The sequence below is a fragment of the Beta vulgaris genome, chromosome 9, assembly GCF_026745355.1.
Source record: "Beta vulgaris subsp. vulgaris cultivar EL10 chromosome 9, EL10.2, whole genome shotgun sequence".
Lineage (NCBI taxonomy): Eukaryota > Viridiplantae > Streptophyta > Magnoliopsida > Caryophyllales > Amaranthaceae > Beta > Beta vulgaris.
Genome location: NC_079210.1, coordinates 48,634,168 through 48,652,947, shown reverse-complemented (window position 1 = coordinate 48,652,947; position 18,780 = coordinate 48,634,168). Strand labels below are relative to the sequence as shown.

At 33.2% G+C, this 18,780-nt stretch overlaps 2 protein-coding genes across 2 annotated transcripts; one reads left to right on the top strand and one right to left on the bottom strand.

Moving 5' to 3' along the window:
- Positions 1-1,051: 1,051 nt before the first annotated feature.
- On the bottom strand, positions 1,052-2,316 carry LOC104904381 (BURP domain-containing protein BNM2A). Its single transcript, XM_010692610.3, has 2 exons — positions 2,157-2,316; positions 1,052-2,040 (listed from the first exon to the last, which is right to left on the bottom strand). Exons 1-2 carry the CDS (start codon positions 2,208-2,210, stop codon positions 1,213-1,215), a joined length of 882 nt encoding a protein of 293 aa, XP_010690912.1. The 5' UTR covers positions 2,211-2,316; the 3' UTR covers positions 1,052-1,212.
- Positions 2,317-11,311: 8,995 nt separating this feature from the next.
- On the top strand, positions 11,312-18,530 carry LOC130590156 (organ-specific protein S2-like). Its single transcript, XM_057392166.1, has 3 exons — positions 11,312-11,446; positions 13,039-13,303; positions 18,419-18,530. The coding sequence occupies exons 1-3, from the start codon at positions 11,390-11,392 to the stop codon at positions 18,493-18,495; spliced, it is 399 nt and encodes a 132-aa protein (XP_057248149.1). The 5' UTR covers positions 11,312-11,389; the 3' UTR covers positions 18,496-18,530.
- Positions 18,531-18,780: the final 250 nt, after the last annotated feature.

The following is an 18,780-nucleotide window of genomic DNA, read 5'->3' as shown; positions in this document are numbered from 1 at the left end:
ATTTTCGAGGATTCCTACGTTGCTAAGTAAAGTAGGAACCAAAATAACCTAAATCACGAAGTCAACACTCATCAATCACATCCCAAAGATCAACCATTTTCTTCAACACCTCCCTCTTTTTCATAGTTGGCAACAATTTCATTAAATCAGCACGGTTACTCTTATCACCAAGTTGACCAAACGAAGCAAGATAAAATTCAAGGATATTGCTCTTATGTAGCTCACTTAGTAAGTTGTGTTTGGTCTGATATCTAATTGCGAAAGTTGGTGTGCTTTGTCCATTACTCGTGGGACGGAACGCTGACCAAGAATCTAGTTTCCACGGATTTAAAGTGGAGTACGTAAGTTTTTATATTTTCTTGTGAGAAGAATAGGAATAATTATATTCAGCTTAAAAATGTTTTTAATTTGACTTAAGCTAAGATGTTATTGCTATTATGCTACCACTGTGGAATGAATAGTGATATGTGAGAGTAAAAGTAGAGGTGGACATGGGCCGGACCTGTTCACGGGCTTGAGTAAATAGTGGGTCGGGTTTGAAATTTTAAAAATTTGTCCACGGCCTGGCCTAGGCCCACGGGCCGGGCTCATGCTTCCCGCGGGCCTGGGCCATGTTTTATGTTGTTTTTTTTGTATTTTTGACAGTTTTAGGGTAAAAACACAAAGAAAAGGAGCATTCAGCACGCGGGCCGGCCCACGCGGGCTCGTGCCGGTGAGGGCCGAAAATAAAATTTCTTGACCGTGACAGGCCCGCGGCCCACGTAGCGGATCGGCCTGCGTGCCGACTCGGCTCATGCCCACCTCTAAGTAAAAATATTGTCCAGAGCTGAACTGAACTGAAAATAAACTGAGACAACATACCTTAAGTTTATGCTACCACGGATTGAAGAAGTTTTTTGATTGGTGGTTGATATTGAAGATTCTGATTATACCACTACCACATAAAAAATAGTTTTACCATATTTGGAAATCTTTTCTGCCCACATCCATGCCCAGTAATAGATAATTAAGTTCATTAACAAAAATAAGTTGAATTAACAGATAAAGAATGTATGGCCATAACCCCAAAAGTTAGCAAATCATAAAATTATTACACAAACCAGGATATAAAAGTCCTGAAATCATCACTTACATTAACCATTCGTCTATGATTTGCAATAATACATGATAATAGATAGTGAACAAAGAAGTACAATCTCACACACTTAAATCTTAATTATCTCCAAATCCTTCATGATTATCAGTTAATGGCACCCAAACAAGATTATCTGCAGGAAAAAAATGGCAAACTGGAGATGAACCAGGCTTGATACCTAAAACTTGAAACGAGACATGACTAGAACTCCATTGAGATGTATCCATATGACAAACAGCAACAGCTTCAACAATATTCTCATTATCATTACTTCCATTTTCACCCTTTAATGAAACTTCAAACACTTTACTTTCACTTTCTTGGTGATGACAATAATACACTACATATGGGTAAGGCATAGTATGACAAGCAACCATTTTTGGAGCTAAAACTTCTCTTGGATCATCAAATATAGTATAATTCTGCAAAAACTTACCAGTTTTTGCGAATTCTTGGGTGTTTAAGACTTTAAACTTAGAATTTAAACCAAAGATTTTATGCACGAAATCAAGCATAGACTCTAAAGAAGTAGCACAAGACTTAGTTTCTCCTTGGATAGGTCTTAATTCACACTGTCTTAGAGTATCTTCCATGGCTGTAGCTTGAGGCGAATTTCGCGAAAAGCCGAAATGATGAAGAAGAGAAGGGAGTTTTGAATGTGAGAAAGGGATTAATTCAGCTTCTTCTTTAGGAAGAAAATGTGGAGAACTAGAAGAAGGGTTAGTACCTCGGAAATAAATAGGCATAGTATTTCCTACCTTAAGGTCATCTAGGGTAAAAAATACAAGCACTGAATGATCCATATGAGGTGATGTTGTATCATGAGATTCATGATGATGTTGTTGATGTTGATGATGATGAGTTCCTTCATTATTTTGAGTGTTTTCTCCATTAGCATAAGTAATCTGTCAAAAGAAATCAAAACCTAAATTAAGATGGATATTATGAACATATGTAAATTACATAAGATGCAAATAATTAATATAGGAGAGGTTAATTATTAGGAAGATGATTAACAAACCATTAGTAGTAGCAAAGGAAGGGAAAAGCTCCAAGGAGAAAATTTGGGATGCATATTGATAAGTGTTAGGTAGGTTGAATGATGAGAAGAGAGGAGTGTAATTATTGAGCTAGGAATATTGCATATTGAATTTTAGATGGGATTATAGGTATGATACTATGTAATAGTACTCCGCTTCCTTTTCTTGTTTTTATTTGGAATCTTGACATTATGCGGGATTAGAAAGATTTTTCTAAATTCTTTTCAATATATAAAGAAAAAGATAGTCATCTGATATCATTCGTCTCAATGAGTATCTTTTTTGATATACAATCATTATATTTTTTTACTAATATGCAGTGAAAGATATTTAAGATTGAATAAGCGCATTGACAAATTAGCACGACCAAAACAAGAAGATCGAACAAAGATAAAAGATTATTAAACTTGCACACTTGCCAATATATAGCTTTCACCGTTAATAGTTTAATTATTCATTACTAAAAAATTGTGAAAAAATATGATAATTTTAAAATATACATTGAGATAAACCCAACATCTTAGGGCCCGTTCAGTATCATTGTCAGTTTCTAGTTTTGGGTTTTTATGATTTTAAAATATGATATAAATAGTATTATATACTTAAACTTGGTCATAATGATAGTAAACATGCTAATTTTGAAAACTAACAACTAAGAACTGGAAACTACTTTTTCTGATTTTCATATTATGATTTTTGGTTTTTTCAAAAAAACTGAAAACTAAAAACATAAAGCGATAACAAACGAGTCCTTATATATTAATTGTGGTTTTTATATATATGAAAAAGTAGGATTAAAACAAAATATGTAAATAATACGAAAATCAAAATGAAACATCTATTTTAAAAAAGAAGCGAGTATATAATTTTGATAAAGAAAAAACTATAGAACAAGTGGGGAAGAGCTAGAATGATTTTGACACAACAAAACAAAATTAAGATATATGAGGACATATTTAGATGACGTTTTGAGATATGGGGATTGGGTATTTGGCCATTTGGGTGACATATACCCCATCAAAAAGAACAGAAAACCCGTTTTTTGTGTTTTTCAAGTCTAATGCATGTTGTTCAGAATGAAAAGTTTGCTGTAGTGGTTGAGGGAAAACTTTAAATTGACTACTGTGTTATGTCTATTTCATTCTTTTCTCTTCTTAATTATATACTTTATATTAGAACTTTGTAATTCACTAATTTGTACTATGCTAAAAACATGCACCTTCCCACGTTTTTCTTGATGGTGGAATCAGAATCTAAATGTTGTGCAAATTTTGCCAATCAAGAATTAATATATTTATTGGAGTAATTTTTTATTTACTTAATATTATTATGAAGTACTCGCTCCGTTTTTCAACAAGTTACTTACTTCTTGATTAATAATACACTACGAACTAGTCATCATAATACGAAGTATTAATTTTATAGCGAGAAAAGATATAAAATACTTTAATTATCCTTGACCAACAATTTGCTTTTTTCCAAAACTCTCTATTTCTCTTAAAATGTAATAAACACCTCTCTCTTATTCTTCATGGTACAGTATAAAGAGATAAAGTAAATCTAATCATTACATTCTCAATTTAATTTGCACTAAAGTGTGTACTTTTCCCTAAGTATTAGGGTCTGTTTTATTCGCCATAAAACAGCTGGACTGAATTGAACTGAACTGAATTTATTGGAGCTGAACTGAACTGCAGAGCTGAACTGAACTGGATTGAATTGAATTGAATTGAATTAAATTGAATTGAATTAAATTGAATGTAATAAATATATAAATATAATTTAAACAATAGTAATATGATTATTAAATAATAATTATATATGATAAGTAATAATAATGAATAATAATAATAGTATTTTGAATATTTTTAAATGATAGTTATAAATAAATAATATTAATAATCATAAATTAATAATAATAATAATAATAATAATAATAATTAATGATAATAATAATAATTAATAATAATTATTTTGTACTATTTGTATTAATATAGTAATACTTGATGATGATTATATAATAATAATAATATCTAAGAAGTAAATTAATATTACTATTTTAATAATTAAATTTAATAATATAATAATATTTAGTAATTAAAAATAATGATTGGATTGGACCGCGAAAATTGCATCATAAACCGTTTTGACGCGATTTGATTGGTTTATGGGCTAAAAAACGTGGGTATTTGCGCTTTGACCTAAACCATGTTCCTCCTAATAATAATACTAATAATAATGAGTAAAGCTATAATAAACAAAATAATATATAAAAACAATAATAATAATAATCATAATAATAATAATAATAATAATAATAATAATAATAATAATAATAATAATAATAATATTAATAGTAATGATATAAAAATAAATAATAATAATAATAATAATAATAAGAGTAATTAGTAAAATAAATTATACCAACATAATAATAATATTTAACAAAATGATTATAAAAGAATGGGGCTGAACTAAACTGAATTGAGTCGAACTGAACTGAACTGAATTGATTGGAGTTGAACTAAACTGAACTGATTGGAGCTGAACTGAACTGAAAATAAGCTGGGGAGAACAGGCCCTTAGTACATCAGTAGGGGAAAATACACAGTAATAGAATGAGAAAATCGTTTTATAAAGGGTGATAATTAAACTTCTATTATAGAAGTGGAAGGAGGACGTTATAATCGTTAAGCTAACATTAATTCTCTCATAAATAGTACTTTCTCCGTTCCAAATTAAATGCAACAATTTGGATGACACATTTTCCTAGGCAAAATTTCTTAGGGTGAGATTAAGGAAAAGTAAGGGCATGCGACTAAGTTAATAAAGAGGGAGAAAGTGGGACCACATAAAAAGTAAGAGCACGTGACTAAGTTAATAAGACTTAGTTTTAATAAGAGTATATTCGTAATTTCACACTCAAAATATTAACCAAAAATAGAAAGAAGTAAAATGTTACATTTAAATTGAAATTGCCGTATGTAGAAATTGTTACGTTTAATTTGGAACGGAGGAGAAAGTATAGTCACATACCCAGTATGGGACAACTTTTCCCATACCAGTTACTTGATTATGATTAGATGTAGCTCAGATATGATTTAATAGCTAACTGATATGATTTGATGTAGCCTAGATATGATTTAAGATTTCGACTAACAAGCCCCCCCCCCCAAAAAAAAGTATGAAAAAAAATAATCTTTTAATATTACTTTTGTCATAAAAATTACATAAATGCCATGGTATTGGCACATACCAGGTATGGGGATATCATTCCTCAGAACGGAGGAAGTACATCAGTTAGAATGGAAAGACATTGTAATTAGGGATGTCAATATCCCGTGGATATCCAGTAAACCGCTCCATCCTGTTTAAATAAAAGGGTGAAAAACCGTAATAAACGGATGAAGACCGGGTGACGGGTGAACCGGGTGATGGATCTGGGTAGGATGCGGGTGACCATTTCTCACCCATCACCCGATCCACCACCCGGTTAAGCACCCAACCCGTTATCCACCCGTTTAATTTTTTATATAATAAATTTTAAATTAAAATACTAAATATAAAAACTAAAAATCTTAAACCTAACCTTTGATTCTCTTACAGACTCTAGCCTCCCAAAATTGTTGAAGTATTATAAATGATTGAACGTTTAATTTTTATTGTTCAAACTCGTATTGTTGAAGTATTGTTGTCGAGACTTTATTATTGTGAAGACGACTTCCTAAAACTTGTATGGTGCGATGTCACCTTTTCTTTATGCTAAAAACATCGGCGTATTTATTTATGATTTCGGAAAGTGTAGGTGGAAGTTGGGTACATAATTTTTTTAATATTTATAATCTAAATTTGATATTTACATTTTTCACCCGTTAATCATCCGACCCACCCGAATCACCCGGTTGTAATGGATGGATGGATTTAGGATGATGAGTAAAGCGGGTGACGGATAAATGGATGAGAATCAATCTAACCGGGTGATGACTCACCCGACCCAAATCCCACCCCTTGCCATCCCTAATTGTAATGTGCACAGCTTCTTTTGTAACAAGAGTAAACACATAATAATAAAATGAGAGAATCCATTGATAAGAGAATTCGGTGGTAGGGTACGTATGCAATCACAATGTCGACTGGCGGGGTTCTCAAAAAATTGCAATATTCGAAAGAATGGCCACCATGTTATTGTTGTTATGCACTTATGCATGACAATTATTGATATTATGGACGACAACATCTGAAAAGTTTACCTATTTTTTTTGTCCACTATATAAAGAATTATCTACTTACTTCTATAGTTATCTAGAAATTATATATAATGATTCTATATTTTGTAAATTAAATAAGATGGAAAAACAAATTTTGTTCATCCAATATAACCTCGTATTATTGTAAAATGGACAAGCATGAGTACATGGTATTAAACACGATATATGATACATTTATGAGAAGGTGAAAATAATAATAGATTATATCGTATTGATGTATGTTACGTTAAATACTTCCTCCGTTCTATAATAAATGAAACATTCCTCTCAAAAAAGCTCTCACATAAAAGAGAGAAGCGTTTCACTTATTATGAAACGGAGGAAGTTGTAAATTACAAGTACAATATAAATAACATTACAAACTAAATCTAAATATATAAGAATTTATCACTACGAACTAACATCCTAGCTAATATTAGCTAAAAAATTATTGGAAATATATATGCCGCGTGGTCACACCTGTTAATGGACCAGAGTTTAGAAAATTTACAAACTTAAAGAAGGTTCCATCATATTACTAATTGGTAATAGGAAGCTAGGGTGACTCCTCAAATTAATAATGTTGTTTATTACTTTCCTTATGTTCAATGCGGGATACTTAACTACACTCACATGTGGGTTGTTCATGAGATCTCAACTCTTCCCTCACATGAGTTGTGCACAATTTTGAACGAGAATACTCGTGCCCAACTTAGGCTCTGATATCATGTTAAATTTGGTAAAACATTAAATGAGTCTGGACACCCATCACTTAGAGAATAAATACGGACAACTTATAAGTTATAAGCTCAAAGGTAGTTTAATTCTAAAACTAATTGACAATAGAATTTGTAATTCCTCAAATTTATAAAGCGGTTTATTCTTCTTCTCCTATTCAATCTATGACAATACTTAATATAGGTTGTTTGTGGAATTCCAACCATATATACAAATTAGTTGCAACATTTGCTTTTTTACAGTTTACGAGATGCAACTTCCAAAAACCAATATCTTGAGTTACATATATGAAAAAATTATATATTTGGAAAATACAAATTGAGACGAATCAAACAAAATCCAACATGACTATGTTTTTCTTATGTATATAAAGTAAAAAAATAATCAAAGTTATGACGTGAATAGTGACTACGGTCAAAATATAGCAACTAATTTGAGACGGAGCCAGTAAATCCCTCATTAGGAACCTTCACCACTTTCACAGTTCCACCTTTACACCACGTACTGTGAAAATGGTCGTATCTCTTCTCACCTAAATTACGAAATACTCCCTCCGTCTTTTTTTATTTGCTACAAGCACTTTTTCACAAAGACCAAGGAGGGAGTGGGGACCATTGACATAAATGGAATTAACAAAAAAGCAAATAGGTAAATTGTGGGACCTATGTATTATATATGGAAACATTTACAAAATCAAGAAGGGAGTGATGGCAAATTTATAAATAAAGTGTGGGACCTATGTACTATATATGGAAATGTTTGCAAATGTAGCAAATAAATTGAAACACCCCTAAGGCTATGTTTAGTTCACCTGAAATTTTCTGATCTGAACTTATCTGATCTGATCTGAACTTATTTTTTCTGATCTGATCTGATCTGATCTGAACTGATCTGATAACAAGATCTTATCTTTTAGATTTTTCTCAATATATAAGAAAAAATATACTCATGTGGGGTCTTGTTTGATTCGTTTCAATGAGTACTTTATTAATATTCAATTATTATAATTTTTACTAATATGTAATGAAAGATATAGTGATTTTTAAATATAAGCATGATCTGAACTGTTCTGATCTGAACTTATTTTTTCTGATCTGATCTGATCTGATCTGATTAGATCTGAAATAAGTAAAAATAAGGTGAACTGAACATAGCCTAAATGGCAAAATGTAGCAAATAAAAAAAGACGGAGGGAGTAATCATTACGCCAATCGAGACGAATCCAAGCGATCCATCTAATAATTGATAATATTGATGAGGTTTTCTAGATTGATTATATTTGATGATAAATTCCTGTACGTCATGCAAGATGCATGCATGCAGAAATTATTGTGAAAAAGCTACGTATACTACTAATAAACGGAGGAGGCAAATATGCAATGACTATTGCAAGCACTCGTTCAGACCCATTTGAAATTTTCATTCATACATATAGATGATCTTGAATTCGACAATGAAATCTATTGAAGTTATAGTAAGTATATTATACTCGTTTTCTTATTAGTCTAGGATTTCAATATAATATACTTAACTTTCATAAAATCACAAATTTATATATGCATGTATATAGTAGGGATTGAGTTCTCAGACATAACAAAAAAGTTCCCATTTTTTCGAGTGAAGTATAATTAGGTTATTTAAGCCTTAGCCTTAAGTGCGCACATTTATTTCCTGGTGAACCTTTTACTTGAAGGTATTATTAGGACTTTCCAAGGCTATGAGTAGTAATTTTACGTTGAGCTTCACCTTTAAAATAAATACAAAGTATGAGCAATAATAACGTGAATTTGAGGGAGAGGTGGTAGCTCAGGTACCACCCCGAATTCCAGCGTATTGTCCCGGGTTCGAATTTCCATCCCAACAATATGTTCGGACATTACTTCTGGACTATTTAGTCTTGTACCCAGCCTCTAAGCTGGTGTGCTCAGCAGTTAATCGCCTAACAAGAGTTGATTTTCGAACCAATTATCTTTTCTAATAATAAAAAATATATATTAACGTCAATTTGACAGATTAGACATCATTAATGTCATATTTGCATACTATATAGTATACAGAACAGGGTCATGTTTGATGGAGTAGAAGTTTTTTTTTACCATATAATTGATTGTTCAGTACCAGAACATATATTTTATTTATTTCATTAGAAGTAGCCAAATTGAAAATTTAATGAGTTTTTTTTTGGGTGAAAAAGAGCTTAAATTAACATAAACTTAAGTGTTCAAGTTACAACGTCATCATAATAATCCGTACAATAAATAGGGGGATAGGAAAACATCCTAGTTACATTACATTATAAATCAGACTGTCTACTACAAGCTTTTGCCATTACAACAGCGTACTTGTTATCCTTCCTATCATTGCAAAATTAATAAAATTTTAAAAATATATTTATGGATCTAATTGTCAAAGGACCAACTCAACCAAAAGTTTAAACTTATGGTTAAGGCCTCAGGAATAGATCTATACTCTACCAGCTCCCTCACGCAAGAGCCCTTAGGGCTTGAAATGTGGATGCAGCACAACCTCATACCTGGCTAAATATTCCATTGAGAAAGGAAGGGTGGATGAGATTCGAACCCGTGACCTTTTTGTCACGTTGACTCTTGATACCATATCAAAGGACCAACTCAACCAAAATCTTAAGCTCATGATTAAAGCCACAGGAATAGCTTTATACTCTATCATTAATGTCACATTCAATTAAGATTTATGATACTTGTATAGGATGTATTTAATGTCTCCAAGCATGGCCTACAAATGGTTAGATGTATTAGAAATCAAGCCAAAAATTTATCTTCCCTCCTCAACCAAAGATTAGCCAAAGCATTAACAACTCCATTAGAACTACTTCTACCTTTGTGAATAATTTTGAGGTTGAGCCAAGATTTTCAGGCATTTCGGATGTAGTTGAGCGAGAATCCAAGATTCTATGGTCCACCCAAGTCCTAAATACACCATTGCACAACATTACGAGAATCAGATCCACGATTCAATGATTATATATGGAAGATTTTGAGGCACGCACAAAGGTATTCGCTATCGGATGCTTAAGAATTGTGGCACATATAGGCTAAGACATGTAGCACGGTTACTTCTTTTAGGTCACGTACTCGTACTCGCACCCGCACTCGATACGATACGTATCTGGTATACCTTTCCTAAAATTTCAAAATTTTGACTTTTTTTTGGTCTCTGTATCCGAATACACACCCGTACCCATGTCCGTCTATATACAACCTAGCATATAGACTTCCATGCATGGACCTCCTTTCAAAGGGATGAAAAGGTCCAAGAAAGTCATGACTCATGAGAGCAGAGTATCATACTTGTCTTCAATGAGTAATCTCCATAGAGCTTTGGGTTCTTTAAAATACCGCCTAATTCAATAAGAATGTGATATCCTTTAATATAAATAAATGACTTTTGCGCGCTCCAAGAGCAACGATTATGTTAGGTTAAGAGATGGTGAATCCACTTGTCTAACATATATTTAAGCGTCGAGTTAAAACCTCCCTATTATTTTGATATAAGATACAGAAGTAGTCTCAAATAATATTTTCCTTAATGTATAAAAAAGTATAAATTCATAGTACTATATCGTCTCCTCCTTAGATAAAGAAAGCATGCCATGTATATATGTTGATCTAGAGGCACTTTGGGGGTAGGAATTTCCCCTTATCATTCTCCCCTACTCCCAAGAAGTCTTGCCTGTAAACCCGGGAGCGATTGATTTGTGCGTGGTTTCGGTCTAATTAGGACGTCTTCTTCTTACCTTCAAAACAAAAATTGTATATATATTGCTCTAATTGATAGGCTCTCTCTTATATTTCTTGAAATTGCTTAATTTACGCTAAGTCATGACTCATGAGTATTTTTTTTTTCCAATGGATAGAATAATTTTTTCTACGTTAGACATTGCCCATTGGACCAGCTTTTATTAAAAAAAATATTATTTAAAGATCGAAATTAGAAATAGTAAAGGTTAATGGAGATTAGGTACTCCACTTTATATGTCTTGGTTTCCCACTAATAAATCATAGGTTATTATATAAGCATATTACAGATTTATGTACATGTGCTGCTGGCATGCATCATCTACAGAGCGAAATCTTTCGTGGCCTGAATTTCTATATAAAGACAAGTAAATATAATAGCTTAATTCCACAAAAAGAATATCATACCAAATTATTACCAATAATAATAGAGGTTTGCACTTTGCAGATAATATGGAAACCTACTTCAAAACCTTCTTCATTATTCTACTCTCACTTGTCTTGGTAAGCATTTTTCTAATTTTAAAAAAATTAATAACATCTATACAAATATATTAAAAGGTGTGTAACAACGTCGATGCGCCACGTGGCACCCTCCTCTTGCCACGTGTCTGTTAACCAACAAAGTCAAGTGGTCATCATTTAAAAAATAAATATGCTAAGGGCTGGGCTCGAACCCCTGACCTTATGTAAGGGTTTTCAAAGAATCACCATCTCATCTAACATCTCTTAGTGATCCATGTTTCCACAAAATTACAATTTTGTGTTGTAATTAGTTAATACTATTAAACATATTCCTTGCATCCTTAAAAATAAATAATGTTCATTAAAATTAATTATATATACCCCTAGGAAGTTTTAGTTAATGTAATCTATGTACAATAATTTTTTTTAGAAATTGCGTAGTATAGGGTTTGATCCCGAGACCTCAAGTACATATACTAAATTCTTAACCACTAGACTAAGTTGTATATATTGTTATTATCATTAAGTATTATATTAAGAAATGAAATTTGTTCTTACCCGGGGCATAGCCCGGGCCTAATAACTAGTTATTAATTTAAAAAATGATCACAATTCATGCATAATAAGTCAGTGTTAATAATGTACTACTATTTAATGCTTGAGATTTCTATTTTTAGTTTGTTATAGGACTATAATATTTTCCTTTGTAGTGTTACACTTCATCATCTATTGTTGTCTCATTAAATGCATATGAAATCATCTATTGTTGTTATTCATGCATGGAGAAATTAATTGTGACGGATTCATGCATGGAGAAATTGTGATAGATTCATGCATGGAGAAATGTGAAAAAGCTACTTATCTAGTTCATGTATGCATTATTGTCAAAGTATCAACTCAATCAAAAGTTTAAGTTGATGATTGGAGTCCCAAGAATAGTTTAATACTCTATCACGTCCCTTGCGGGAGCCCATCAGGCTTGAAGTGTGGATGCAACACAGGCCTCCATCATATCTGGTGCTAAATATTTCACTTAGAAAGGAGGCTTGGATGAGATTTGAACGTGTTGAATCCCATGTATGTTGTACACATGTGAGTTGTCCCACACTGGAGAAAGATGAGAGAAAGTATCACAATATAAGCTAGAAGAGCTACTCCTACTATTGCCAATTGGTTTTAGTATGGAACCTCCTCAGGGCTTGTATGTGGACCGAACTCTCCTCGCTCCGCCGTACTGGGTTGCCCATTGTGTTGAACCCCATGTATATTGTACGTATGTGAGTTGTCCCACATTGGAGAAAGAGGACAGAAAGTATCACAATATAAGCTAGAGGAGCTACTCCTATTATTTCCAATTGATTTTAGTATGGAACCTCCTCTGAGCTTGTATGTGGGCCGAACTCTCCTCCTCCGTACTGGGTTGCCCATGCCCATTTTCAGTCATATATCAAATTTAATTACCTTTATGTCACGCTGGTTTCGATACCATGTCAAAGGACCAACTCAACCAAAAGCTTAAGCTAATGATTGGAGTCCCAGGAATAATTTAATTCTCTATCAATTATAAAATCATTTGTAATATTTCCTTGCTTTAAATTATTCTAGGTTTAACTTTATAATCAGCTCATTATGGCCAAATGATGAACGTACAACTTGGAAGCCCAATAAATGGAAGAAAAGACCCTAAAGATTATTGGGGACACAAGATGAATGAGCAATACATGCCTAAAGCTATCAAAGATTTCATAAATCAGAGATCATATGAAGGCCTTGAAAAGAAGGGTGCAATAAAAGATTTCATCAAAGACTTTGATCCAACACCAAATGTCTCTGTTTACCATGATGATATCATTTCAAAAGAAATGGAACTTAAAAATGTAGATTGCAACTCAAAGCATGAAGATTTTCATCATGATCTGATGATGAAAATCAGAGAGAAAAGAGAGAATTTAGGAGAGGAAAGAATCTGTTGTCTGTAATTTGTTATTAGCTCTCAAAATCACAATGATTACAGAAGGTTGTATTATATACAAGAGAGGAAAACAAACTCTAACAAACTAGAGTAACAAACTATGACAGCTGTACATTAAGCAAACTAACTTTATAATTTAAGTATAATCTTAACAGCCTCCCCTCAAGATGGACTAGGTGGTGGATGAGTAACTAGTCCAATCTTGGCAGATAGAAAATTGTGCTGGTCAGCTGCCAAAGGTTTAGTCATCACATCTGCAAGTTGTAAGGAAGATTGAACATGACTCAAAGAAATAAACTTGGAGTCCACATGCTCTCGAATGTAATGACAATCCAACTTTAGATGTTTTGTTCTCTCTTGGAAGACAGTGTTCTCTGCTATATACTGAGCTGACTTATTATCACAGAACAAAGTGATAGGAGTAGGCACATGTATGTGAAGATCTTGTAATAATCCTTCAATCCACACCACTTCACTAGTAGTCTGACTCATAGATCTATATTCTGCTTCTGTGGAACTCTTGGAGACTACTTTTTGTTTCTTAGTCTTCCAAGAGATTAAAGAATCTCCAAGAAAGATACAAAACCCAGTAAGAGATCTACCACTGTATGCACATGTTCCCCAATCTGCATCACTATAAGCCTTGAGAGTGAGAGCATTATTTGAAGCATAGAACAAACCATGATTGAGTGTGCCTTTTAGATACTTTAGAACATGAAGAGCAGCAGCATAATGTGGTGTTCTAGGCTCAGATAGAAACTGACTTAGCTGTTGAACATCATAGGAAATGTCAGGTCTGGTCATATTAAGATATAACAACTTCCCAACTATTCTTCTATAGATCTCTGGATCAGTGAGAATAGGTCCTTCAATGGTACTGAGCTTTAATCCTTTAGGCAAAGGAAAAGGAGCAATCTTGCAATTTTCCATCTTGGTAGAAGTGAGCAGATCTAAAATATATTTTCTCTGATTAAGCAATATACCAGATGCAGATCTAGTCACTTCAATCCCAAGGAAGTATTTAAGATCTCCAAGATCTTTAATAGTAAAAGCTTTGTGCAAAGCTTGTTTAACTTCTGTAATCAACTGTAGATTACTACCAGTGAGTAGTAAATCATCCACATAAGCCACAATAACAGTGAAATCAGAACCATCAGTTCTAGTAAACATGGAATAATCTTGTTTTGATTGAACAAAACCAAGACTAATAAGAAATTTGCTCAATTCAATGTTCCACTGTCTGCTAGCCTGTCTTAGGCCATATAATGAGCGTTTGAGCTTGCAAACTTGCCCTGGAAGAGCCTTAGAATAACCAGGAGGTGGTGTCATATATAACTCCTCATCAACATAGCCATGTAAAAAAGCATTATTGATATCCAGTTGCTGTAAATTCCATTGCATGACAGCAGCTAAAGCAATGATGATTCTAACAGTGGTGAATCTAGCAACTGGACTAAAAGTGTGTTTAAAGTCCTTACCATGAACTTGTTTATCACCTCGAGCAACTAATCGTGCTTTGCACCTCTCCACTGATCCATCAGGTTTAAATTTAACCTTATAAACCCATTTACAACCTATAGCAGTCTTATCAGCAGGAAGAGTAGTAAGATCCCAGGTTTCATTTTGTTCAAGAGCCAAGAGTTCATGGTTCATTGCTTCAATCCATTGTGGATCAGTCTTAGCCTGATTATAAGAAGAAGGTTCTGTAGTAGAAAGCATGTTTGAAAGGCTTTGAAGAGAAGAATCTAGATGAGCAAGAGTAGAATCAGTAGAGATGTTGAAAGAAAAAGAATCAGAAGAGACATCATGAGGGGTGGATAAGGCAGTAGGTAAAGTAACTTCAAAATCTTGAAATTTTGTAGGTAATTTGATGTTCCTAGTAGAATGTCTACTAGGAATAGGAAAAGAAGGTTCAGAAGAAATAGAAGTATTTGGGAGAGTAGATAAAGAATCAGAAGTAGAAAGAGATGGAGAAGAAGAAGTAGAAGAATTATAAGAATCTTGTATAGTTGAGAAAGGAGGAATGTTAGACACAGAAGTAGTAGGTGTATTTGAAGAAATATTAGGTGAAGACCTTGATGAATCAGGTTGTGTAGAAGAGTCAAAAGGGACATCCATGATAGTAGTAGGAGGAATAGAAGTATGAGGGGAAGAAGAAGAAGAAGGAGAAGAGAGAGATGTCTTGAAAGGAAATTGATCCTCCAAGAAAATGACATCTCTGCTAAGAATTATTTTGTGTGTTTCCAAATCAAACAACTTATACCCCTTTTGAGCATAAGGATAACCAAGCAATATACATCTTGTAGCTCTAGGAGCAAACTTGTCAGAAGTTTTAATAGCTGGGTAACATAGACAACCTATAGTTCTCAAATGAGTATAGGTAGGTGGTTTGTGCATTAAGGCTTCATAAGGAGTCTTCCACTGAAGTACAGAACTAGGAAGAAGGTTAATAAGGTATGTGGCAGCAAGTAAACAATCACCCCAAAAATGTGTAGGAAGATGAGCATGGAATTGGAGAGCTCGAGCAGTTTCCAAAAGGTGCCTATGCTTGCGTTCTACTCTTCCATTCTGCTGAGGATTGCCAGGAATAATTTTTTGATGAACGATTCCTTTGTCAAGAAATAAGGATCTACAAGTAGCTTGCACAATTTCACTGCCATTATCACTCCTTATATGCTTAACAGAACAATCAAAATGATTGTATACATAGGCTAAGAAACCAGAAATAATGCCAGGTACTTGAGTCTTGGAATGAAGAAGATGTGTCCAAGTAACCCTTGTATGATCATCTAGGATTGTGAGGAAATAAGTAGCTCCAGATAAGCAGGGAGTTTTGTAAGGGCCCCATAGATCAATATGCAAAAGTTCAAAGGCAAATTTAGCCATACTTGAAGACAATGGAAAAGGCAATTTATGATGCTTAGCAAAAATACAAGATTCACAACCAAAAACATCCAATTTATTGCCATCATATGGAAGATTTAAATGCTTCAAAGTATGAACAGATGAATGCCCTAACCTACTATGAACAATATGTATAGTAGGTGTACTGATAGAAGTATTTACAAGAGAAGAAGTACAAGTGTTAGAATCATCTAATGAAGAAGCAGTACAATTTGAAGAAAATTGAGAAACATGCTGAAACTTGTAAAGACCAAGGTATCTCTTGCCATGTCCTTGAATGTGTTTAGTGAGAAGGTCCTGAAAAATACATTGATCTTGAGTAAAATGAGCAATTAATTTGTTCTGATCAAGGAGTTTACCAACAGAGAGTAGATTATGGGTGAATTCAGGAATATACAGAACATTTATTAGAGTAATATGTGGAGTAAGATGAACTGGACCAGCATATTTAACAATCTTATGAGAACCATCAGGCAAGCCTACTTTAATTGGATGTTTCAGTACATGAATAGATGCAAAGAGTTGTTTATTAGATGCCATATGGTCTGTTGCACCAGTATCTATTATCCAAGAAGAAGCATCAAAACCATGTTGTAAAGAAGCATTAGAAACAGAAGAGATACCTGCAAAATTAACTGCAGTGTATTGTTGAGAAGAAGATGATTCTCCAGACTTTTGTTGCATCATTGTCACAAATTCTTTGAACATATTCATCATATCAGGATTCATAGTAGTAGAATGAGAAGGAGTAGCAATATTAGTTTCAATATTGCTGTCAAAATCCAGAGGAGAGTGACCTAATACTCCAGAATCTTGAACATGAGCAGCCAATCTTGGTTGATTTTTCCCTTTCAAAGTAGAATACCACTCTGGATAGCCAACCAATTTGAAACAACTATCCATAGTATGGCCTTTCATCTTACAATGATCACATGTTCTGTCATAAATCATTCTTTTAACATCTCTATAATCTCTTTTCTGACCAGAACCACCAGAAGAAAAGGATTTATGAACAGAACCACCAGAAGGTTTAGTTGCTAATAAGGCACTCATGTCTCCTGATCTATCAACCTTAGTAGCATTCATGTTCTACCTTTCAACTTGTTGCAAAATATGAAAAGCACGATTCACAGTAGGTAAAGGATCACTACTGAGTAAATTCTGCTTAGTCAGATCATAATCTTCATTTAATCCAGATACAAACTGAATTAACTTCATCACCTGATCAGCTTCTAAGATGCGTTTTAATAAATTGCAACTACATTTTGCAATTGCTCCACAAGAACAATCAGGAAATCCATCTAAAACATGAATTTCATCCCAAACTCTTTTCAATTTACTATAATATTCAGCAATTGATTGATTTCCTTGCTCAGTTTTCATTAATGTTCTATGTAAATTGTATAATTGAGGTATATTAGTGTGTCCATACCTTTCAACAACCTCAGTCCAGAATTGAAAAGTCGAATCAGCAAACAAGAAGTTCTCAGCAATAGACTTCTCCATAGAATTTGATAACCATGACATCACCATATGATCATTTCGGATCCATTTTTGGTAATCAGAAGAATTAGGTTCTGGTTTCTTGAGAGTTCCATCAAGAAAACCTAGTTTATTTCTTGCAATCAATGCAACTCTTACAGCTCGATTCCAGTTAATGAAATTATTTCCATTGAATATGTAATTTGTGATCGAATGATTTGTATTATCTCCATTTGATAGGAAATAAGGATCATTGTAATTAGAAACAACATTTTCTGAATTAGAAGGAATTTCAGTTGAATTCGTCATGGTTTAAAGAAAAGAAATAAGAAATTTCAGGAAGAAAGAAGAGAATTAAGAATTTTCAGAAAGAAAGAAGAAGAAATCTGCGGAAATTAGCTCAGAATTCCATGAGCTCTGATACCATGAAGATTTTCATCATGATCTGATGATGAAAATCAGAGAGAAAAGAGAGAATTTAGGAGAGGAAAGAATCTGTTGTCTGTAATCTGTTATTAGCTCTCAAAATCACAATGATTACAGAAGGTTGTATTATATACAAGAGAGGAAAACAAACTCTAACAAACTAGAGTAACAAACTATGACAGCTGTACATTAAGCAAACTAACTTTATAATTTAAGTATAATCTTAACAAAGCATGATGAGCTAGCATCTAAGAAGCTATTTGCTGATGAATTTGAGCCAATTCCAAATGTTTCTGTTTATAATGATTAGTTATTAATTAAGCTAAAAGTCTATGCATTTGTATATGCATGCATGTGATGTGAGTACTCTCAAGTTTCAAGTTTGTTGCACTTACCCTTTTTTTTTTATGTGTGTTTTTTACTATCATGTATGAAGCCATTTGAGGTCTCTTTGATCTACTCTAATAAAGGTGCATCTGGAAAAATTGATCTCAGCACAACTCAGATCTATGTTTCACACTTTTAATTCCTTATTTAGGAGTATAGTTTTCTATATTTATCGCACATTTGTAATAGAGTTTAGAAATGAAACATA